A 24386-nucleotide genomic window follows, 5' to 3' on the forward strand; every position below is an offset into this window, starting at 1 on the left:
AAATTTTGAATACCAAACTATATTGCTTGATAATGTCAATATGTTTTCGTTTTCATCCTCGAGCTGTTGGGTTGTAATGCAGCACCCATTTTAGTTTTAATTTCAGATTCTATTTTACGTCTCAATGTTTTTTCTTTATTTGAGAAGACACGAGTTTCCGCTTACTTTCTAAATTTCCGTATTCTCACATATACTTCAGAAAAGATGATATCAGAGTGATAAGCAATCAGCACATTGAAATGCAACATCAATATCTTTTTCAGCTGGGTGGCTGTATATTTATTCTTTAAAGTTACCGCCGAATCTCCTGCGGATCCCAAATGAAGAAGTGGGCCTCTTCTTAAAATTTGCAAGAGTGGCAGCATTGAGGCCACGCAAATGCTTTGGTTGCCAATTGCCAGGAGCCCAGGGGCTAACTACCCCATTGAACCCACCAGGATTAACGCCACTTGGCCCACTTGACCTTCATCTCTAAACCACATATATAAAAAAAAAAATGTGTATTTTAAATGACATGTTACATTGTATTATTGTTATGTGATGTGAAAGGCAAATTATTTGTGTTGCAATTTCATTTTTAAGCATAAACCCGAAACTTCAGTTATTTAAACAAGGAAGGTAAAACTGGACACAGTTTACTTTGTTTATTGGAAAATAATTTGAAAAAATAAAGGTAAATCGAAATCTAATCTTACTTTTATTTCTACTTTCCTTCAATCTCTTTAGCATTTTTATTATTAAAAAAAAAAAGCAGATTACAAATATACTAGTAGTGTCTCAAAAATGACGTGACAAAACGATATCAACTCAAACTCACACAACACACACAATAACAGAAACATGATGCTGCAACCCCGCATTAAACCTCCAACGAAAGAAGGTTTTTGTGGTGCTTGGTTTCAAATTTCAATCAAGCCTTCAGTACAATTCGCCCACTTATCCTCATAATGGGCCCAATTGTTTTGATAGATTGATGTCCGACAGATAAATCCCACGGCAATAAATTTCGTCAGAAAATTTAAGAAGTCGGCCCATTCCAACATCCGGTCAACGTCTTTGTCATTTTTGTAAGACTTACTCGTGAATAAAATAAACATCAGAGGTGCTAGATTCTTGTAAGGTTCGCGTGCAACTACCGAGATGATCATCAATACGGTGACATCTCTATAATTTTTACCAATTAGTTTCCTTTCGCTTTTAACATGCTAAAACTTATAGGCAGCACGCGCGACAGCACGCGTGAGCGCGCGCGCACACACACACACTGTTTAGTAATTTTGCTCCAATCCAAGATTTTAAATTATATTAAAATTTAAGAAATTTATTAAATTATACAATTTAATAATATAATAACATTATTCTTTCAAACCATACCGTTTAGTAATTTTTCTAAACTTTAATAAAGTTAAGCAAACCTTCTTCCCAAGCCATGCTCTAAAATTCACATATGCAGTCAGTCAACTAACACCACTAATTCAAATAACACAATTAATCATTTTCAATTGATTCAGAGAATGACCACCTGGGTTTTGTAATCAAGGAATAAAAAAGTTATAGCCGAGTAGTAATTTGATAACCATAAATGTAGACGATTAATCATTTGATTTAAAGACGATAAATGAACAATAAACAATTGGAGTTTGATAAGCCGATTTAGAGTGTTTGATTACATAAAAAATCTGAGTGAAAAGGAGAGAAAATTTATCTAAGAAAATTCATTTTATTCAACACACTAACAGAATGAGATTACAAGATTATATACTGTTGTTCATAATCTGCTCAAAACATACATCATTTTCACGTGTATGTTATCTTTTTGAGAAACAGAATAACAAACTTAACAAGCTAACAACTACTTTGCTGACTGGACTGCCACGTCACTATAACTAACATAACTAATTCAAACTGTCATCACATATTCTTAACATAAACGACATGTCATCTGAAGTTTCATCTCTTAGCCGATTCTCGTCGAATTATTATTGCTGAGGAGTAAATATTTAACGACAATTCTTTTAGGAGATGAATGAATAAACGGCATGTCGTCTATGAAGAAAAGAAACGCCAACGTGTCGTCTCCTCGGGCTTCTTCAGTGCTGTCAGTAAAAATAGAACCAGGTTGGAATAGTGGTGCAACTAGGAATAAAGTGGGTGAAGGTTCTTCGAATTTACTTCCAACAAAAATGATATATTCCTGCAGAGAAACTGACTGGAAGAAATGGAGCACCTGCAGTCCTGCACCGCACGGTCGCATTTTAAAGGAAAATTTAGGTGTCCCGATCGAGAAACTATTGAGCAGAAGAACTACTACTGTTTGTCACGATTGAAAAGCCTTTTAGCTTTTTTGTATTGATCGAAATGCAAACAATCTGCAGCGATTATCCTAACATTTACTTTGTCCTTTATTATTCTTTTATCCTATAACGTTTTATTCCAGCAATATATATATATATATAAATATAATTTTGTTTTTTTTCAAATAGCTTTGATATAAAAGTGAAAATTGTCAAGGCGCAACTTTAAAAGAAAAAAAATGAAGATAGTGGTAAGAAGAAGAAGAAGAAGAAGCAAAAGAAGTTTGGTAGAGGCAGGAGTTGGCAACAAGTCGGCGGGATGGTTCGGTACCCCGATCGAACTGAATATTTTGGTTCGGTATTGAATTTTAAAAAACCAATAAGAATGGAACCATCGAACTAAAATTGAGATTTTTGGTTCTGTTCGGTTCGGTTCTTTAAATATTTATAATTATTTTCTTATATAATTTATTTTTTTATGACCACTTAAATTATGCTACGTGTCACTATTTAGTATAAAAAATATTAACTATTTTTTTTTTAATTTGGTTCATATTTTAAGAATTTGAATTGAGAACCGAATCAAAAATTTTACTTGCTTTTGGATTTCTATATTCATTTTAAAAAAATGCAAATAATTTTTTTAAATGATTTGATTATGCCCACCGATAGATAGAGGTGAAGTGAAATGGGACCATAAGGAGACTGTAATAAACGTCACATGTTGTGAAATTTGTAAAAGGTTAGCAAAAGGTCAAATGTGCATAATTTAAACCTTTCTCAAAAATGATATCAAAATCTTGTGATTGAACTCTCGTTTCATCATTTTTAATCAATTAATTTCCTTCCCACAAGTGAGACCAAGCTTTTCAATTTAGTTGTTTTGGTAAATGAAGTTTTTTTTTTTTTTTGGTTTGAAAAATCTGTTCTTAAAACACAATAAAAAAAATTCTACACTTTTTCTTTTGGGTAAGGCTTCCATGGATAAAAACCGGGGGGGGGGGGGGGGGTTTTTTTTTGTGCATCTCCTAAATCATTAAACAATTTGCCTTGCTAATTATTCAAGTCGCTAGTTATTTTATTTCTTGAAACTTTTCTAAAGTAAAATTTTTAATTTAGTTTTTCATCAAACATAAAATTACTTTTAAATAGCCGTTATAATATTTGTCAGGCATTTTATAGATGTGATTTAAAATCTACAACTGTCAGGCAACAATATGAAATGAAACCTGAGAATGTGTAAATTTTGAGAACAAGTTAACTTGTTTCATTCTTTCAAAAAAAAATATTTTACAAAACATCAAAATGTGCGTCTAAGAAGGATAAAATTATGGTGCAACTGTAGTATTATATCACAATTGTATCTAACTGTTAAATTCAATTATAATTGTTACCATAAACTAAATTTAACGGCCAAAAATAACTATAATATAGTATCATAATTGTACCATAGCCAGACCCGTCTAATAGATAGCAAAATACCGCATCAATTATTTATTACCGTTATTAAATTAAATTTTCAACTACAAGCCTGCAAACCTGTACTCGCAAATTATGGGCCCAAAAAAATTCTGAGTCGCCTTCTTTGATTCGAGCAGTACTTTGGTCCTTCGCTTGCATCAACTTGTGTCCACGTTCACAAAAAGAGACAAATCAGAAAGATTTTAAAATTTTTTTTAAAAAAAAAGGCAAAGGCGTGCGAATCTTACCATTGATGATTGCTTCTTGTCTTTGAAAAGGGGACCACTGACCTTAAATTATTAAAAATGTAACATGGAGACGTGCGTAAAATTCCAATTTCACCCATACTGATCCTGTAAAAGATAATGGCATAGAAGTAATCTCGAGTTAAATTTGCATTCCTAAGTTACTGCACGTGGCTGATTTTTGTTTGTTCCTTCGAACTTGTAACGCAAAGTGGACGGACGAAATTGCAGAACTGGGGGCCACTGATTGATTATTATTGTTGTGACCGATTAATTTTGATTTTTGAGGCATCGCAGTTGGTGGAAGACATATCTAATCTGCCATTATCTATCTAATGAAAATTAGGAGGAGAAATAATAAATCGTAATTATTATTGGGACTCAAAACTTGGTACTCTTGATATGAACGAACGGATGGTGATGATTATCTTCTGATAGTACAATTGATTAGTTTTGCGTTTTGTAATAGAAGCGAGGTTTCATTGAAATTTGCGGTATGAATAATAAAATATATTTGTAATAGTTTTTTTTTTATATATTTTTTTCTTTCTTTCTAGTAAATATAGGTTTTATATTGTCAAACTCAAATATTAAACAAATAAAAATTAATCCTCCTTTTTCTTTAAATCTATGTTGTTAGGGAATTATTGAATATCGACAATCTTCCTAAACCTTAAATGATTGTCCGATTTATACAATATAATAACAACGATTGAAGAGACAACTATATCTATATGCATATCTTTTCCCCATTTTATTTCGCAAAGTTATTTCTATTTATGTCACGTGCAACACTTTTTTTGAGGGAAATTTGTTTGAGCCCCATCCAATAGGGGTCAAAATTTCACACATCTCGAGACCAGGGAAATGAAATTGAGCAGCAGAGCGAGTACAAGATCCAAAACACTAATCACATGTAATCATGTGACCCAACTTGGCCGGTTGTTAAACTAGAAATCTAATCACAAGTGCTCGTGATTTCATAGTATTTAATTTCCGGGACATGCAACAAAACTTTTAGTTTTCCCTTTAGAGATACATTTTCATCTTAAAGATGTTTCATTTTAAATAAATAATAAATTTAAAAAAAGAAAAAAAGAAAAATAGGCAGAATGTCAGTTGGGTCTTAATGTTTATTAATTGTACAACTTAGAATCATATTTAGTAAATAACTTATACGTATCACTATACGAAACCCTTTCTACCTCGTGATAAAAGGCATCATGTTAGAGTTTGACAAATAATATATAGCAATGAAAGAAACCAATTTTTTTTTTTTTTCCTTTGTAAGGATCCAAGTTTCAATCTCCCCCAATATTTGTTTACATTTACCATTACATTCCTAGGGGATATATGTTAAAAGCAATCACAAGCAGTGTGGATCTGGGTGGCAGGTTAAAAATTCTCTTATTTCTTTTCTTGTGCAGTCCAAGGAATTTGGTCTGACGTGACACATTCTAAATAGTTTTATCAAAATCTTTATGCTAATAAGTAGTAATCTGTGGGCGCGATATGGTTGATTATCAAGAAGTCTTCCTTTAGTATCCCAGTTCCCACTCAACCTACCAACCAATTGGCAATTATTATTACCAATTACCATTCAGCTTGGTGCAAAACAAGACAAGATACTAGAAGATTCATAAAATCAAGAAGACCTGGACAGAAAAGCGAAAGGCAAGGCAGTGGAATTTTGTCATTGCATGGGAAGGAACCGGCTGGGATTGCTTTGCATATGTAGATTTCCAAATTCCAATGACGGTTTTGCAGCAACCACTCACCCCTTTATCAACATAACTGCAAGGGACAAAACTCAAAAGGGCCAAAAAAAGAAAAATAATAACCTAAAAATAAAAGAGAAAACAGAGAGAACCCAAAAGAAGAAGAAAAAAAAAAAGGGATTAGAAGTTGCTTTTCTTTAAGCCAAGAGGCAACCAGATAATCCTAAACAATTACTTATAGGCAGGCTTTGAATGTCAGGTGTTACTTTAGCGATGAGAAGTGTAATTATCATGCAATACTGACTGATACATAACATTAATTATTTTCTCTGAGCGGAATCAAATTCAACCGTGTATAGTGACGGAACATTAATGGCGGGCCATTGTTCGTAAAGTGGGTGGCAACCTGTTACTAATGACTTGACACATCCGTGAGAAATATCAATGTGAGTGGGCCATCTCTCTTCTCCCAGAAATAGATCGAGTAAATTACAAGTTATTTTTAAATAAATCTTATCTCTCACACAAGAGTGCCAGTTAAGCGAAGCTAAAATATACAAGGAATATTTCACTTGGAATAGATTATGAGTAACAGATATAAACAACAACAGTTCAGTCTTTACTTAAAACATATGCATGTACTACATACCAACTCCAGCATAAAGAGGAAGCTCCAACGAGAAAAAGATGCTAGAAACGGAAACAAAGTTGACAAGGAATTACAGAGCCTAAGGTGATGGAGGCCAACCATAGATACCTGCATCCTCTTCGATTCCATCATAGAACCTTAGCTCAAGCTCTTCCAGCCTGCCTTCAGCATCCCACATTCCCTCGTAGATTTCATCATCATCATCATAGTCACCCATTTCACCAGCTAGGAATTCCCAGGCCAAATACTCGGATCCATCTGAATAATCCGAGCAATCATCCCAGTCATTCATTTCATAGTAGTCCATCACAAAGGGCCCCAGAACCTTCAAATTTGGGAAGTTCCCTTTCATGAACTTGTCGTCAAGTTTCACATCCCAGCACCCTCTCAAATCCAAAAACTCTAGCAGGGCACAGCTCGAAAGGATCTTAAGAACAATTTCTGTGCTGATAACATGGTAAGCCATCTCAAGTCGCTTAAGTTTTGGCATCGTTGAGGCAATGGCATTGGCCTCGTCATCTTGTGAGAGCTTGTCAGCTGTATCTAATGGGTGCATGTTTCGGCATAGAACCACAAGCAATTTACAGTGTTTTCCTATGGCCTCCAAAGCAGGAGCACCAATTTTACTGCAATAGCTCAAATCCAAGAAAGTGACCGCAGACAACCTTCCAGCTATCTGAGCCACTATGGAGTCACTCATTTCACTTCTTGGAAGTCGCAATGTCTGAAGGGAACCAGCACTTGCAGAACCAGGAAAAAGATCCACATCAGCACATAAAAAGTCAAGCAAACAAAGAGCCATTAAATAAAAGTTCAATTTGGAATAACATGGAAATGTTCACTCTGCAGTTATCTCAAAGATTTAAGAATAAATATAAAGATTAACTGATCTAACTGAGATTCATGGCCGATTAAATGAGTAAATTTGGCAAGCACACCGTAGAATTGATAGGCTTATCTTATTGCAGTCTTAACCAATAAATTGTTTAAGCACATCAAAATTCAAAACAGCATCACTACAGAATTCATCCATGAAATACCAATATTACTAGCACTCACTACAGAACAAAATTATAAGAACTAAATGAAGGTGCAGCAAGAAAGTGCAATTGTGCTTACTTTTCTGCAATCAAGGAAAACATCATATCATTGTGCAGGCCAGAAACACAGAGCTTGCGGAGAGATCCAGAACTTCTTGTGATCAACATTTCAACCATCCGATCGAGGTGGTCCGGTTGGCACCGATTACTCCATTCCTCAATGTCAATCTCTTGCCAGCAATATGGTCCAATTACTGCTCTACGCCATGATTTGCAAACCCCTGGTATCACGGTTAATACCTCCTGGAGTGACAGATTTCTAAAGATCAGCCCAAGAGCATCAGGTATTAGTTCATCCCAATGCCTAAACTCACTTTCTCCTTCCATTTAATCTACCTTAAGGTACTGAATACACAAAAAGTAGCAAAAATATTCAAAGTTAGACTCATTCTATAAATGTCCACATAGAACTTATATGAGACAGTGCCTCAACAATGAACGTTAATGATAACCAATTATCACAAACAGACCATGAGAAGTAGGAGATGTTATCGCCTACAAAAATATCACCAGTTTTTACATTCCATTGAAACAAAGTGAAGAATTATTCTTTGTATAACAAGAAAGCATAAGGAAACTGACAATTTGCCAACAAAATGAACACACCTAGTGAAAAAGGAGAATTCAATATGCAAAAAAGGGAAAAGAATTACTAAAGAAAAAGTCTCAGATAAATACAGCAAGAACAAAAGGGTGAAAAATGGGACTCCTTTTATTTCTCCGATAATAACAAAGCAAGGACCAGACTTGGGAAACATGATAGGAAAATCCATGGTTTGGTAATTTGGGCAAGAAAAAAACTGACAAATAAGTAAAATTTGATGCATAAAAGACACAAATAAAGCAGCTTTAGAGATCCAACAAAACCCACTTGATAAAATTGCCTAGATAAACTATCAGGCGCATGAGAATCAAAAGATATTGAATTACAAGGAAACTTTTACAGAGAAAGTGAGCAAAGGGCACCAAAACTAACTAATCAAGGTCACAGGAAAACGAACCTAAAGCAAATAATCACTGCATGCAAATTACAGAATGCTTGAAGGATACCCAAATCCCACAAAAAATGAGGAGGCAAAGCAGAAATGTTTACTAATAGATAGAACTTTCATAACCAGAGGAGCAAAACAACCCACAGCATTCATCATAGTCACAAAATCACTTTCCTTTAGCTCGGTTTCCCCAGTTTCCCAGTAACCAGACAAAAGGCAAAAAGAAAAATGATAGAACAAAATGTTTTACATGCATACAAATTTCGTGGGAATTTTCTTGAAAGGGCAGAGGCTTTCTTGGTTTAGATTAAGAGAAAGAAAAAACTCACCGGTTCGTCCGCCTGAAACGTAGGGCAAACGCAAAAGACAGAGAGAGAGAGAGAGAGCAACGAAAGGCAAAATGGTCAGTGAGTGATAGAGAGAAAGAGAGAGAGAAAGAGAAAGGAAAAGAAAACTACAAAAAACCAGTTCTATCTCCCCACCTAACCAAAGCTATCAATGCAACCAACAACAAGAACAAAGGAACAAGAGTAAAAACAACTGAGTGAAAACGCAAAATGCTTCTAGGTAGTACGTTTTGGGGTTAAAAAGAAAATGAATTTTGGGAACGGTACTTGTGCAATTTCGAAAAAGAAAAAAATGAGAAAAAACAGTTCGCTTTGACTTTATTTTATTTTAACATAATATGGAGAAAGCAGGACTGTAAAAAAAGAAAAAAAGGAGTTAAAGAATTGGTAACGTTTATTTTGTATTAATTGCGGGCTACCATGGTTTTGTGAAAGATATGTTTGAAAAAGAGAGTGGGACTGCGGATAGAAGATAGATACGCGTGTGGACTACGTAGAAATTCGAGTACTTGAGGCTTTACTTACTCCACCGAGAAAAGGACCAAAAGGTGCTTAAAGAGATTTAGCATTGGCACTTGGTGAAAACTGGAAAAAAGGCGTTCACCGACACGAGCTCGTGGCTAATTGAAAGGCCCATTTGAAATGGGCTGCGTGGGTTTTGTTTTTAACAGAGTTGGAAAATTTGGAGGAGTTTACTTAATTGTTTGTTGGCTTATTATTTATTAACCGAAAAAGTCGGTGCAGTTTGAATTGAAGGACCGTCTCTGGTTCCGATGCTAATTGCCAGTTTTCACGAATGCTATTGAGCTATTCAATTCGCCTATGGAGTTTCTGACACCTGAGTTGCTTGGAGAATGGGTTATTTGAAACGCAGTGATTGATTTTCTTTAACGTGGTTTGAACATATTATTAAATGGCTAGGAGCCTTGGCTGGCAGCTGGGTCATGAGAGACGTATGCGGTGTGTCGGTGTACAGAGGTCGTGTCTCTATCTCAGACGCATGGTTTCAAGGAAATCATCCTGCTGCTCTGACTCCTGTAGCTACGAGGCCGCAACTTGCAACAAGGAGGTCTAATTTCTGGCCTTTTTCTCTTTTTCACATTCAGCTGCTGTTTGATTTGAACATTGTAACTTAAATATTTAATAAATGACTTTTGTTATGTTACATAATCAGCGTAACATATATAATTATGTAATAATCTTAGATGAAAATTTAATGATTGTAAAAATAATATGATTTTAATATCTTATATTTTCATAATCTACATACATGATTATGTAACGTAACAACCTCATTAATAAATATTATTTGTTATGGTTTAGAAGTTAAAGTCATCCCAACTAATAAAATATTTGTAATTTAACAATAAGAGTGCTATTTAGTGATTTTGAAGAATTAATTTGAATCTCAATGATATCTACGTAAATTACCTGAAAAAATTATAGTTTGCAAACTACTTTAAAAAAATGGCCACAATGAGCTTAAAATTAAAATAATAATAATAATAATAATAATAATTATTATTATTATTATTATTATTATTATTATTATTATTATTATTACTACTACTATTATTTTAAAGGTTAAATAAAAAGAGTAGAATTTGAGAATTTGAGACTTTAAATGTATCCAAATGAACAATTAAAGAAGAACTTCCAAATTGACCTAAAAATTTTCTAAGCTAAACCCTTCTTAATTTAAGTATCTGGGTCTGTCACTAAAATAAATTAAATTTATCTCACACTTGTATAATGAAAAATGTATAATATCTTTATTATTTTTATCAAAATTATTATTTAAAAATCATAATTATTGTACACTACCGGTACTTATTTATAACTAACAAATTTTATTTTATTTTTTGGTTTCACCGCAACTTAAAAACGTCAATATTAGCCAGGGACATAATTTTCATATTTAATTCCGAACATGCCCATTCTTACGTTTCTCATTTCACTGTCTAAATTGTAAACTACCAAATGTGGTTCCTCATCTCGTGCAGTCATGCGTATGCGGTGGGTGCAGGGTGCTCTCAACTTTTGCATACTTGTCCCTCCCGCTCGAGAGAGAAAAAAAATGGGAGTGGAGTCTGGATGGAGATCAGATCACCCAAAAGAATAACCGAAGTCGTATTTTCTATCCTATTCTTTTTCCCTTTAATTAATATTTTTTGGTTGTTCTTCGCTACTTGGGATTTGAATTTGATGGCCATGGAGAGTGGGTGGGTTTTGAAAAATATAAACTCACATCATAACCCATTGAAAAAGAAAAAAAGAAATGACTCACATATGTCGTCAGCAATCAGCATCAAGCCAAGAAAAGAACTGACAACCTCAACACGTGAGTCAGTCCTTGCATGCATTCATGTCTGAATGGAGGTGATAACAGCAAAAAGCAAGTAAATTCTCCCTCGCCCTTTCAAACATTTTCTTCTTATATTAGCATTTAGCATAGCTTATTTAGCTAATTCACTGGAAGGATCCATCTCTATCAAATCCTAGCACAATCCAACATCAGGACTAATTGTCGCTTCACACATTAGTGCTGAAACCTGAAAGGTTACCCGTTGAGCTACTTATCCCTTTATGCCAAGATTCAAGAGAATCAGCGATAACTAGTTACATCCCACATCTAAAGGGGAAAAGCTACTCAAAAGATGCTGTAGTCTAATCCCATAACAAGAAGAAGAGCCCAGAATTTAAGCAAAGCGTCCTTTGATGTAACCCCACACTAATGGAGCCTACAGCCTACGCCCTTCAATAAAAATTTCCAGCAATTTTTTGGGTGTGATTAACCAACTACTACTCACAAGGCATGACAAAATATTGATATCAACTCCCATTGCTCCACGTGACAAAAATAAAAGAATAACGAATGAATTGGCAGGGGCCTTTCTCATTTTTCCTTTTGGGGTTCAACGGCAGACACACCGAGAGACGGCAAAGTGACAAGCTGGTCTCAATATTCAGAATAGCATTTGTAAAAGTACCACTGGTTGCTCCAATATACTACATCCATATTCATGAAAATAAGATTTCAGTTCATTGACCACCCAATTGAAAACCGCTGACTTACAACAAATGCAATATATCATCAAGTAGTAATACAGATTTTCTATAATAACACCATCTTCAACAGCCAACTAGCATGGCAAAGCCAAAAGGGGAATAACTCGGCAAAATTCATACTCTGAAAGTACATATATTGAATTTCATAAATTCCTACTGATTTTACTGTGCACAAAGCTTCTCAGGAAGTGATTCTTCGGTCTCCACTGCATGAATCCATTTTAAGGCTGAAACATCAAGTTACTCCCTGATAAAAAAAACAAAGCAGAAATGCATTACTAAGGCATCAGGAACACATAAGGATAACAGCAAACTTTTCTATGATAAATTACAAGCTATAGCTACAACTCATCATAAACCAACCCTTGTTGTATGTTTATAAAAGCTACAAACATGTAGTAGAATTCTGGAAGTTCTTCTTTTCAAAATCAAGGCAATACAATGAAACACTCGATCTAATCACTTGAACTGAACTTACAGATAGTTAAAAGCCATGGCAATACAAATATAAACACCATTGATCAATGATCATGCACATGACACCAAAACTTCTGGAAATTTTTATGACAGCCCACAATTTTGATTGCAGGATACCATTGTCAATGACTACAGCACGTTGACGATGAATGGGGAATCACTTGTAATAGCATTCATAAACATTCATCCCATAAGCATTGTAAGCACATACAGTTCAAAGCTACAGGGCCGTAACTTGGTCCATGCAAATATAAACCCTACCTCTCTGTGTTTGGAGTCGATTCAATATTCTCAAAACTAAGATCTTAGATTAGATAGTATCACTAACCTCAATCAACATGATAAGAATGATGAATTTAATACTTTTCCAGGGGTTGATCAATGTTTATCTAGTTGTCAGGGTTTAAAGCACAACAAGATACGACCACAGACAGGAGATATGGTTAAGTTCTATAGCCATACATGAATATGGTGGCTGTGCATCTGGTTGTAAAGAATTTCAGGCCATTGGTAGCCACATGTGTTTTCTTCAAGAGTGGACTCAAACTGACCTATGCAAAGCAAAGATTAAGCTCTGCACAGTTCTTTTACATTTACTGGATGCCTAACATCCCATGCATTTCACTGCAGAATACAAAATGCACAGGAATTTTTTCTTTTTTTCCCTCTCTTTCCTTTTATGGCAGCTTCAACAAAGTATCAGCCATTTCAGCGACCAAACCTTGTTTCTGTTTACGTTGTGTTGGAGTTACAAAAACTAACCTTCAAAAGGCCTTGTTTAGGAGATATAACATCTAACTACTTACTAAATAGCAATGACAAGCAGATAAGACAAAGTTCAGACCTGGTTGAGAAGGAAAAAAGTGGCAAGCTTCTTAATGGTAGGTGACTGCAAAAGGTATTCTTTTCTTCATTTTCACTAATTCTTTATCCTGAATGATTGGCTACCATACCTTATTGAAAAAACTATATTCCGCACCCCCCCCCCCCCCCCCCCCCACCAAAAAAAGAGGTCACTGAATTTTCAAATTTGAATACCGTAAACAAGCATGAAGCACAGCAACTAGAGTTTCAAACTTAGAATTACATACTGCATCATTTTCATAGAATTTAGCGCACCTCAACCCATTATCTTTAAAAGGTTAACCCAGTAATATAAAGTCTATATATCAAGTGAAATCAAGTAAAAATTCAACAATAAAAAGAATGGAGGTACATATTTTAACTGAAAATCATGCAGAAGCATATATCTAGTCATCATTAGCAAGTGCATATCGCAACCATATTCAATTTTGTGTAAACAAATATATCAATAATCTGATTATATGTTAATCAAAAATCAATTATTTCACTTCAAGTACAACCAACTTAACAAAGTAATATCACCCAATATAACCAAAGAAATCAATCATCAAATTAATTCGCAAGAGGCAAAAATATCATACCATCTAATGAGTGACCCGAACAGAAAATGCTGCATGATGGGCACCTTCTCAAGCACCTCGGCCTTGTACATTTTCAGCAAACCACTGTTAACCTTGTTCCAATTAGGCACACCACTAATATCATCCAACAACGGCGAGTGTTCAGCAAACAACCCCTTTTTCACCTTCTTCACAAAGGCAATGCACGAAAGGTACATATACTCATCCGCAAAGTTATCTAAAATATCCTGATTATGAATTGACTTGGGCTTCATATACTTGTGATCAATCAACTGTGAAGAACCAAATATGAAGGGCAAGAAATGATAATCATCTAATCCCCAAACACCGTGAGACCCCGCCGGCTCCAAACAATACACTAACTGCAACTTCCTCATTAATTCTAAATACTTAGCAAAAACCCTAGACACAACAGCATGATAATCCTCTTCTTTAATTACGCCCATTCTAGCTAAGCAATATAACCAAGAAGCGAAATTAGTTTCATGACCGGTACCGTAATCAATACGACTCGAATTACCGAAACTGTCGTTAAAATAGGGAACGATCTCGATAACAGCAGCCTGAAGTTCATTTGGCAGAAAACGGAGCATTAACGACTCACTGTTGTCCGTCAAACGGCTATGCCAGGTTCGGTACGCGAGGTTACCGTAACGAGCAGATTGTTGAAGCGGAGGGATTTCTTCGGCCCATTGAAGTAATTCGTTAAGGATTGACACGATGGTGTTGATCGTTTGAGACTCGTGACAGGGATCAGAGATTTTGTGACCCCGGATGGATTCGGAGAGGGCGACGACGAAGCCGAGGAAGTTCTTGCCGGTATCGGAGTCGATGAAGTGGCGGATGTCGTCGGGGGATTGGATTTTTTTGGAGGGGGTTTGGAACTCAAAAGGGGCAGTGATTGTGGGGACTTTTTGGGATTGTGGAACCGGGGCCAGGATTATTGCCTGTGAGTGGTTGTTCGGGGGAAGGTTAATGGCCGGAGCGCGGACTGGCCGGTAGTTTGGAGGCGGGGATATATCGGAGTATAATGATTTTGGAGGTGGCGGGAAAGTGGTGGGGCCGCCGCACTTGGCGCAGCATTTGGGCGATGGTGATGTTTCAGGAGATTGGTGATCGTGATTTTGTGTTTCCGGTTCCATGTTTGCAAGGATACTGAGCGAGAGTCGATCGAAATGGAAATGAAATTTATTAAATATACAGTATGTTGGAGAATGAAGATCGTTCGATGGAAATGGGCCAGGCCTTTGGGCTTGAGGCTTTACTGGTCTGGTCTGGCTTGGGCTCTAGGTGGAATTTGTCGTTCCATGTTTTATACGATGAAAATTAATGAACGACATTTCGGTTGATTAGCATTTTTTATAGACTTGCGTGTCGTTCAGAAATTTAATTTTAGGGCTCAAGGTATATTAAAAATGAAAGGTTAAATTTAAGTACAAATGCTTTAAAATGAAATCTCTAGTTGTGAAGTAAAAAATTGATTTTATTTGGTAAATATAATTTCTAATATTAATGTAGTTTTCTAGTGGCATCATATTTTCGCTTTTTTGTAGCATGCTTCTAGGGAAAAACTTAAATAGAATAATTTTCGTTCACTAGTTTTGCTCGAACCAGGACCTCAAACTTACGCTGCTCATATTACCGAAATATCACGTGAAAAACAAAAAAAAGGTGATTTTGATTGATTAATCTAAGAGCAAAGATGATATTCGTAGACGACAACTAAATGCAATGGTTATTGCAAATTTACAACAATAATCTTGACAAAGTAAATTTAATCACAACTAAAAAATATTTTTTTTTTGCACTGTTTATTTATATTTATGACAGTTTCTATATCAAAAGTAAAGCTGCAAAATTTTGACAAAGTATATATAAAAATTAAAATGTCTTCCTGGACTTTATGATAGCTAAAACTTGACGCCAAAACAAAATCACATAAGCTCAATAGTAGCTTGTCTACGGCAGATCTACAGACGAGTGCCAATATAATTAATTAATTAATTAATAACATTTACATACATTTGTCCATCTTGTTTTAAATTTTATTGATTACGCGAGTGTTTTACACGTGGATGTCTTTGGGTCCCACATCGCCGGCAGCAAGTATTTACGCCCATTCGCGCCGTTGGCGTTATAGCTAGCTCCGGTGGTTTTGTCGACCAAAACCTCACCGGGATAACCCGGGTACGCTCCTTTCCCGAATTTACCAGGACACGCGCTCACGGCCTCCAAAGGCGCGTCAGAAGGCCCCTGATAGTAGCCGTTGTTAAACGGATTAGTCACGGTTCCCGCCAGAACCGTGGCCAGATTGATGATCATCCCGTCAACACCCACGTCTCCGTTAGGGGCAACTAAGGGCGGAGTTTGGGGGCCGTAAATGGGTTGGTGAAACGGCCACGCGCACTGGCCCGGGCACTGACTCTCCGAGTTCCCAACCCAGGCGTAAGCGAACTTGCTCTCCTTGCTTCGACCAGCCCCGTGGGTCCCACAGCGACTCATGCAGAACCCATCGACCACCACGTCGGATGAAGTCAAAACGACGTTAACAGCGTTATTTTTAATCCCAGCTTTGGAAGCCAGGGATATAACTTGCGGGGTCTTGAGCGATTTTCCAAGCGAGTAATTCTCGTCAAGGACTTGATTCCCAGCAACGACGGAGCGTGGGCCGCCTTTGTAGGCCTCAGTGGTCTGCCACCAAGAAGAGACAGAAGGTGGCGGGGTCTTAGCAGAGCTTAGAGATTTGAGAAAGTCAACGACGATAGACCTCTGTATTGGAGAGAACTTGCCATACCAAACAAGATTAACAGTCACGTTGCCATTAAGAAGTTGGCCGTTGTGGTACTTTAAAACGAGGGGATGTTGTTCCGCGAGAGCCGTGAGCTTTCTCGTAGAAGCAAAGCATGAAAAATGGGAGAGCAAGAGAAGCGAAGAGAGAATAACAAGATGGTAAATAGAGGCCATGCTGAGTTGAGGTATCTAGAAACAGATGATGTTTTGTTTGGAGAGAATCGGTTATTAATGGGTTTGTTTTGTTTGAAGAGACACCGGACAAGCTGAGGAATTTATAGTGTTGGAGGTAGTACTTGTGAAGACAGCTGGCTCAGGATAAGAGCAATACTGTTAAAAAGTGACGCGTGTGGTTGACTTGTTGGGAGTATTAATGAAACTGAGAATTTAATGGTTTAGTGAAATGAATGACGTGACAAAAGGGGAAAATTAAGGTTTCATCTTATCAGCCGAGCTGATCCGGTAGCCTCGCTCACGGGAGACATCCACGGCGCTACTTGTTAAGCCCCTGTTTCCAAGGTTAAAGCACGACAATAACCTTTTCTCTAGGGTCTTGTATTGGCCAATAGAGAAATTTAAAATTTTTCAATTTAATTACAGCTTCCACGCGAGTGGCTAAATGCGAGCTACTGAGATTTTCTAGTGATTGGTCAAAAATGGGGAATCGGCGAGGTTATAGGATATGCAAGTTGTGGCCATTAGTATCATCGATCAACTTGTGTTGGAAAACAAATTTATCGAACAAGTCAGAAGCTGTAATAATAATAATAACGCGGTTTAGCCATCGGCTAATTTCGTCTCCATGACCAGTTCGTCTTTCTTGTTAACTTCTCAGCTGTCTTCTTTAATGCATCGACCGAATCGTGCTTAATGAAATGTGTTATGTATACCAGTTGTTAAAGAGTAGTGACATTTTTTCAATGGCGGTCGACTTACATATGGCGTGGCAGTTACATTACCGTGGCATGGAATCCTGGCAATGCTAGAGAAATTATTGTTTTTCTATTTAACTTGAATGATCTAGATTGGTCAATAACATCAATGCCATGCAACGGTCCATCTGATATTCTAGGAAAGTGCTTCGTGGATTGATATATTCATATGTTAATTAAAATCGATTTAATTTTTGAAAAAGCACTGAGGCGGAGTTGGCACCTCACATCAGTGTACCACCATCCAATGAAATTGCGTTGCATATACAAAATGTATTTATGCTAATTTAAAACATGACGACTAAAATCATTTATTATTTGCCCTGTTGTAGCTAAAGCTGGGGATGCTTTCAATTGTGGAATTCAAGGACCCTTTTTGTGAATCGGATCGGCCGAAATTCTAAAATCCCCGTTAGCTACATGCACACATTGAGTTACTATTATCGTTATTAACGATGATAAGTAATACATATTAAAAAAATTAAAAATAATATATTTAACGAGGAATTAGTCTAAAGATGATACGGCACTATTAGCTAGCAAAGAGGGCTGGGGTGGGATATATGCTAATGAATGAATAAAATTAAGTCCAGTGCGGATGTTCAGCTCAGTATTCTTGGAAAGAGATAATGATGTCGTATTATTGTATTTTTAGGCTCCATTTAATGTAATTTTTTAAATAGATCTTTTATTAATAGAGATTTTAGTGAAAATATTTTAGTTGTTTAGTTGTTAATGAAATTTTTTTATAAAGTTACTTTAATATATAAGATTTTTAAAGTTATGTTATGAAAAGAATCAAATAAGATTATGAAATAAATAAATATATTTTAGATATTTTAACTCTTTAAAAAAAAACCTACAAATCATGCCCTCAAAAGCCTAACATTTGAACTTTTTGCAAGTAGAGGTGTTTTTAGTAGATTTTGGGTGCGTGTATGAACGACACAAAACCAAACTAAGAACAATAATTTAATTTTTATCGGGAAGCGGGATGCCTCGTTTGTTCGGGATGTATGCCCTGTTTTTGGTTTAATGGAGTAAAGGAGGAGTGAGAGGATGGTGGATATGGTGGGAAGTTCGACTCCAGATGTGAAGAGCTTCCAAAAGTCACATTAATCCTGCAAAATAACAAGAACGAGGTTAGAGGTGGAGCCGGGAGTGACCAGTGACCACACTTCGACGCTCAAGTCCGAGTTGGATTTTCTTAAGTTAGAGAGCTTACAAGCTCTCAGTAATGGAGGCTTTAAGGTGGAAGAAACCTCAGCTCTTGTGTGTGTGTGTTGGTTCTTATGACAAAAATAAAACCTGAGTACTTTATATGGTGTAACCCGGCTGTCGTGCCACCTGTCGTTATTTTATTAGCGTTCCTTGTTGTCATGTCAGATATATTTTTATCCTTCACACGTGTTACTACTTGGGTATTTCAAAATATGCTTGGAGAACAAGTTTGAAGTGTATTCACGTGTTAGGCGTAAAAGGGTGGTCCTACGTACCTCTGTTAAAGCTGTTGAGAATTTACAGGCGTTGGCAGGGGAAAGCTGGTGGTCTTAACTGTCATAGCATTAACCTTTTTGGCTTATTTGCTGGCGCGACAAGCTGCTGTCCCTTCTTTTGTAGCATGTGATTTTCTCATTGATTCCTTTTTTTTGACAAGAAATCAATCAATTTTTTTTTGGGATTTGGGTTAATCTATCTCTTAACATTTTTATGAATATTTTTATGACATTTTTACCCTTGCTTGGCGTATCCCAAGTACCCCACAAAACACTTGGGGTACCCAATATAGGCCAACATTCTTGTGATGACTTTAACTACAAAACTCCATATCGACACCTGTCATTTTTCTTTACTCTTTTACTTTTCCCCAAACAATTGGAAAAATAACTCATTTAATCTTTATAAGCTCTACTCAAAATATAATCAAACAATACCAAAAATTTTAAAAAGAGCTTATAAAATTAAATAAACATTTCTGATAATAAACATGCATTTATATAACTGAATATTATTCTTACAATGAGTAGTTTAGATAATGATATGTTAATATACATTCATTATACACGTACACACATTTATTTATATTCACTGTATGAGCTTACTACAAATACAAAATTGAAATGTCGACATATTAAAATTTGTGATGGGCTGAGAGCAAAGAAATGTACCACTAGTATTGGGTGATAATTTTTCAGTAAATTAAAGGAAAAAAAAAAAGTAGAAAGAAAGGCTCCATTTTAAATTCTTCCAATCTTAAGGTGATTTGGCAAATTCAGAGCCATAAAATACCCAAATTCGAAATCTCAGTTGCAACTGGGGGGGGCGGGGGGGGGGGGGGGGGGGGGCGGGTGGTGGGAAGGCCGATTCCAATTAATAAATAAATTATAGTGGTAGCCTACCACTGGTAGGTCCATGGAGAACATTTTTGTGTCCAAGTGACAAAACAATCCTTTATCCCTCCCGGGATATAATACAAGCAAACACAACAAACCTATCTCATGCCAAACGCTACCCGTAACTAAAAGGCATCGAGCAGGCAGCTTCTACGAAATAGCAACCATACATTACGACCCATGACTTTCACGCCAATTTCGGACACTCTGAGAATGTTATCTCTTCCATCACTCCAAACTGTCACACGCAAACACCGACCAGGCGCGCACCCTGTCTCCTCTCTCAAACTCAGCTTCCACTTTCCGAAAAGTTTGTTTGGTTTCAGTGCATTTGCCTTTCCGACTTTTGGCTTCCATTATTCTTGCAGAGACATCACTGACATTACGCTGGCTACTATACCTCTTGGGAATGATTAACTAAAACCAGGTTAACGTTCCTTTAAAACGCACTGATTGATTGTTTAGCTTAATGCATTAATTTTGAAAATAAGTTGAAGAGCCCACTGCCGACCAACACCCAAAAAAGGAAAAACCATAACTTGCTTATTCATGTTCTTGCGACCTACCATAAACTTTGAAATACTTCACCAACCCACTAAAGAAAAAAAAAATTAACACTTTTTCTTTTGAAATTGTATATGTTGTAACCTTTTCTGAAGAATATGTAGCGAGTAGTATTGTGTGAGATAATATTTTGTCATCACCTAATGCTATTATATATATTGAAGCATCATCATATCTCTTGCCTTTCCACTAAACCTGAGCATCCGCCCTTTATATTTATATGTCGGTTAATTATAACAATCTCTTCTCTTAATAATATTTTAATTAATTAACTTGTAGTTGATTGGAATTTTTAGGGTTCGGCCGATCTATTTCATTTATTATCAGTAGCTTTATCTCATCCCTACATATTGTGGAAAATAATTATATACGTTCTCTCTACAAGTATTAAAGTGTATAGTATAGTTAATTTGCACTAGTGTGTGGGATTGTTAGTAAGACTGAATAATATTATCTTTAATTAGTATTGTAAATAGTTCCTGGATTCCATGCTAATTACATACTCCCCAGCACCAAGTGAGGAATTATTCATGAAAAAAAATACGTTGCAAGATTATCTGTAAGTTAAGGCTAATGCATAGATTCATAATTCATTTTACATCTTGAGCTCTTCTTTTCATTTGTGGTCCTGTAATAAATTAATTTATATTACATTTACTCAAATATTCTCCCATAAATGATCCTCTGTATAGATAGCGATTGGAAAGATGTCACTTTTTAACAACTGGTACATGCAAATTGCATTAAGCACACAATTCAATTTATGCATGAAACTAATTAAAGAAGACAGCTAGCTGTGAAGTTAATGACAGGGGAAAAGTTCACCGGGGCCAAAATTAAGGGATGGCTAAGCCGCGTTTGTATTAATATTATATGAGGCAAAGGCATGGGCTGGCCAATTATTTACGAGCATTACTCTGCTGACTTTATACTTCATGCTATCACTTTCAACACAACTTTAACGTGGGACTCGTATCTTTTTGTTTTTCCTCCTAATTAATCCAAAATGTGAAGTAGATACCTTGAAAATGTGAAATTAATTAACTTCGCAATTACACGGAAAATAATGAAATCCTGTTAATTGGACGCTAGAAGGCTAGGCCCTAGGGGAAATGGCAGATTTGTAACCTTAGAAACAGGGGACGAGTAAGTAGCTCGCGTTCTGTCTACTGCTACGGCGAGGTTACCGGATCAGCTGATAAGATCAAATTATCAAAACCTAAAGAAAGATTTCTTCCCTTCCCCGCATATGCCTACAGCTACAAGTCGGCTAATAGCTAACTAAAGCATCTTTGTTAATACCCAACAAGTCAATTCCACGCGGCACTTTTTTAAGCCAGCTGTCTTCACACGTACTCCCTTCGTTTCTCCACTATAAATACCTTAGTGCACTCGATCACTCTCTCTCCAAAAGCAATTCTCTTCACATCTACAATCTGCTCACTTAAATTCCTGCATGGCTCCTATTTACCATCTTGCTATTCTCTCTTCGCTTCTCTTGCTCTCCTCTTTTTCACTCGTTGCTTCTACGAGAAAGCTCACAGCTCTCTCGGAACAACAGCCCCTCGTTTTAAAGTACCACAACGGCCAACTTCTTAGTGGCAACGTGACTGTTAATCTTGTTTGGTATGGCAAGTTCTCTCCAATACAGAGGTCTATCGTCGTTGACTTTCTCAAATCTCTAAGCTCTGCTAAGACCCCGCCACCTTCTGTCTCTTCTTGGTGGCGGACCACTGAGGCCTACGAAGGCGGCCCACGTTCCGTCGCTGTTGGGAACGAAGTCCTTGACGAGAAGTACTCGCTTGGAAAATCGCTCCAAACCCCACAAGTCATATCTCTGGCTTCGAAAGCTGGGATTAAAAATAACGCTGTTAACGTCGTTTTGACTTCATCCGACGTGGTGGTCGACGGGTTCTGCATGAGTCGTTGTGGGACCCACGGGGCTGGTCGAAGCAAGGAGAGCAAGTTCGCTTACGCCTGGGTTGGGAATTCGGAGAGCCAGTGCCCGGGCCAGTGCGCGTGGCCGTTTCACCAACCCATTTACGGCCCCCAAACTCCGCCCTTAGTTGCCCCTAACGGAGACGTGGGAGTTGACGGGATGGTCATCAATCTGGCCACGGTTTTGGCGGGAACCGTGACAAATCCGTTTAACAACGGGTACTATCAGGGGTCTTCTGACGCGCCTTTGGAGGCCGTGAGCGCGTGCACGGGTATATTCGGGAAAGGATCGTACCCGGGTTATCCCGGGGAGGTTTTGGTTGATAAAACGAGCGGAGCCAGCTACAACGCAATCGGTGAGAATGGGCGGAACCACTTGCTGCCGGCGATGTGGGACCCAAAGACATCCACGTGTAAAACACTCGTTTGAAAGCATGGTGCTTACGTGTAAAATGTAAAAATTGTCACTTCTTGCAGTTGTAGATACGATTGAGCGCTCGCTTATGATATGTTTAATCAACTTAAATTTGTTTTTTTATTATTTTTATTTTTTCGATGCGATGTAAGTTTTGTCATGTTTAAATAAACAGGTGCGTACCCGGGTACGTGTTCTTATTGAATTTTGTTTAGAAGATGGTTAACACCGCTTTGATGATCATGTTTCTTTATTTATTTACTTATTTAAATGGAGAACGATGGTTCGGGTATTATTATATATTCTGGTGTTTGAAGGAACCTAAAATTATTCATTAAAAGATAAAATTACTTTCAGATATGTTTGATTAAAGCGCGTCCAATGATCATTTCAGTGCTGTCAATTGATCTGAATTTGAAATCTGAGTACAGTTTACATGATGTGAAATCAACTGGATAAAAAATCGTTTTTAATCTTTTTTTTTTTAAATAAATAAAAACTAATAATTATGCTGCTATGGCGCATCGGATACCTCATGCTCATATTATTATGGAATTCAATTCATCAGAACGATTCTTGAAACTTGCTTTGCGAAGCTGAGGAATAGAGAGTCCACCAAAAAAAAAAAAAAGTTACATACATTTAATGGGGAAAGAAAAAGTGATCTATGTTTTGTATTCAGCTTCCTGGCGTCTTTTTCATCAATATATAATGGTTGAATTTTCAGTCATCAAGAGTAATGGGAGTTTCTTATGTCACCTTGAAATGTAGTAAATTATCAAGTTTTCTAAAGTAATAAAATGTTAGACATAAAATACTTTTTTTATAATCATTTGTTATTTTGTTATTTCTACCTTAGTAAAATGATATCAACCCATTAATTTAAACTCCTAAGTTATAGTTTAAAGGGATTAAATTCTTTGAACTTTTATTTTCACTCAAGAGGTGTAATTAATTAACTAAGTTATCCTTTCAGCAAGCACATTGTTAAATATTTAAATAAGAGGAAGATTCCCTTAGTTTAAAATTTTCACTTAAAACGTTACTTAAACTTTCATCAATTAGATCTAGATTCATTAAATTCAATGGTAGATGAATGAACATCTGACTATTATTTTTTAAATAATCCACGATGTTCATGGAATTGATTTGATCACTCTGTATAGCTAGCTAAGGGGAATAGAACAAACGAGTGAAGGGAAGTGACAGAGTTGAGTGCTATGTAGTCCGGCAATATATAAGGTTGGAATTTGTGGAAAAAAAAGCGTTTAAAAAATATTTTTTTTTTGTTTTTGTTTGAATCAAGAGATGATCATGAGTGAGCCCCAACTGTGTGAGACATTTTTAAATCCGTATCACAATCCAAACTAATCCTCGCTCGCACCGGATCGGCCCGTAAGGGGTAAAGTGCTGGTTAAAATAGGGATTCCATACGAGAGCCGAATTTGAACCATTGACCTCTCTTAAGGAGTGAGAATATCGAACTATTCACACTAACCAACTTTGGTTAAAGAGTTTAAAAATATTTGTTATGGTCAGTGAGACATTTTTGGTTGG

General features: G+C 36.5%; 4 protein-coding genes across 5 annotated transcripts; 1 reads left to right on the forward strand and 3 right to left on the reverse strand.

Moving 5' to 3' along the window:
- Positions 1–6273: 6273 nt before the first annotated feature.
- Positions 6274–9045, reverse strand: LOC102624104 (F-box protein FBW2). 2 transcript variants are annotated; one of them, XM_006472514.4, is made up of 3 exons: positions 8789–9045; positions 7487–7812; positions 6274–7107 (listed from the first exon to the last, which is right to left on the reverse strand). In XM_006472514.4, the coding sequence occupies exons 2-3, from the start codon at positions 7792–7794 to the stop codon at positions 6447–6449; spliced, it is 969 nt and encodes a 322-aa protein (XP_006472577.2). In that variant the 5' UTR covers positions 7795–7812; positions 8789–9045; the 3' UTR covers positions 6274–6446. The 2 variants fall into 2 exon arrangements, with proteins under 2 accessions (XP_006472577.2, XP_006472578.2); XM_006472515.4 differs by lacking the exon at positions 8789–9045 and adding an exon at positions 8469–8752.
- A 2781-nt stretch (positions 9046–11826) lies between these two features.
- Positions 11827–14978, reverse strand: LOC102624580 (uncharacterized). Its single transcript, XM_006472516.4, has 2 exons — positions 13798–14978; positions 11827–12122 (listed from the first exon to the last, which is right to left on the reverse strand). The coding sequence occupies exons 1-2, from the start codon at positions 14937–14939 to the stop codon at positions 12116–12118; spliced, it is 1149 nt and encodes a 382-aa protein (XP_006472579.2). The 5' UTR covers positions 14940–14978; the 3' UTR covers positions 11827–12115.
- Positions 14979–15672: 694 nt separating this feature from the next.
- On the reverse strand, positions 15673–16848 carry LOC102624853 (protein EXORDIUM-like 2). The gene has a single exon (XM_006472517.4). It carries the CDS (start codon positions 16759–16761, stop codon positions 15850–15852), a length of 912 nt encoding a protein of 303 aa, XP_006472580.2. The 5' UTR covers positions 16762–16848; the 3' UTR covers positions 15673–15849.
- A 5025-nt stretch (positions 16849–21873) lies between these two features.
- LOC102625136 (protein EXORDIUM-like 2) lies at positions 21874–23034 on the forward strand. The gene has a single exon (XM_006472518.4). It carries the CDS (start codon positions 21933–21935, stop codon positions 22842–22844), a length of 912 nt encoding a protein of 303 aa, XP_006472581.2. The 5' UTR covers positions 21874–21932; the 3' UTR covers positions 22845–23034.
- The last annotated feature ends 1352 nt before the right edge of the window (positions 23035–24386 follow it).

This window comes from Citrus sinensis, chromosome 5, assembly GCF_022201045.2.
Source record: "Citrus sinensis cultivar Valencia sweet orange chromosome 5, DVS_A1.0, whole genome shotgun sequence".
NCBI lineage: Eukaryota > Viridiplantae > Streptophyta > Magnoliopsida > Sapindales > Rutaceae > Citrus > Citrus sinensis.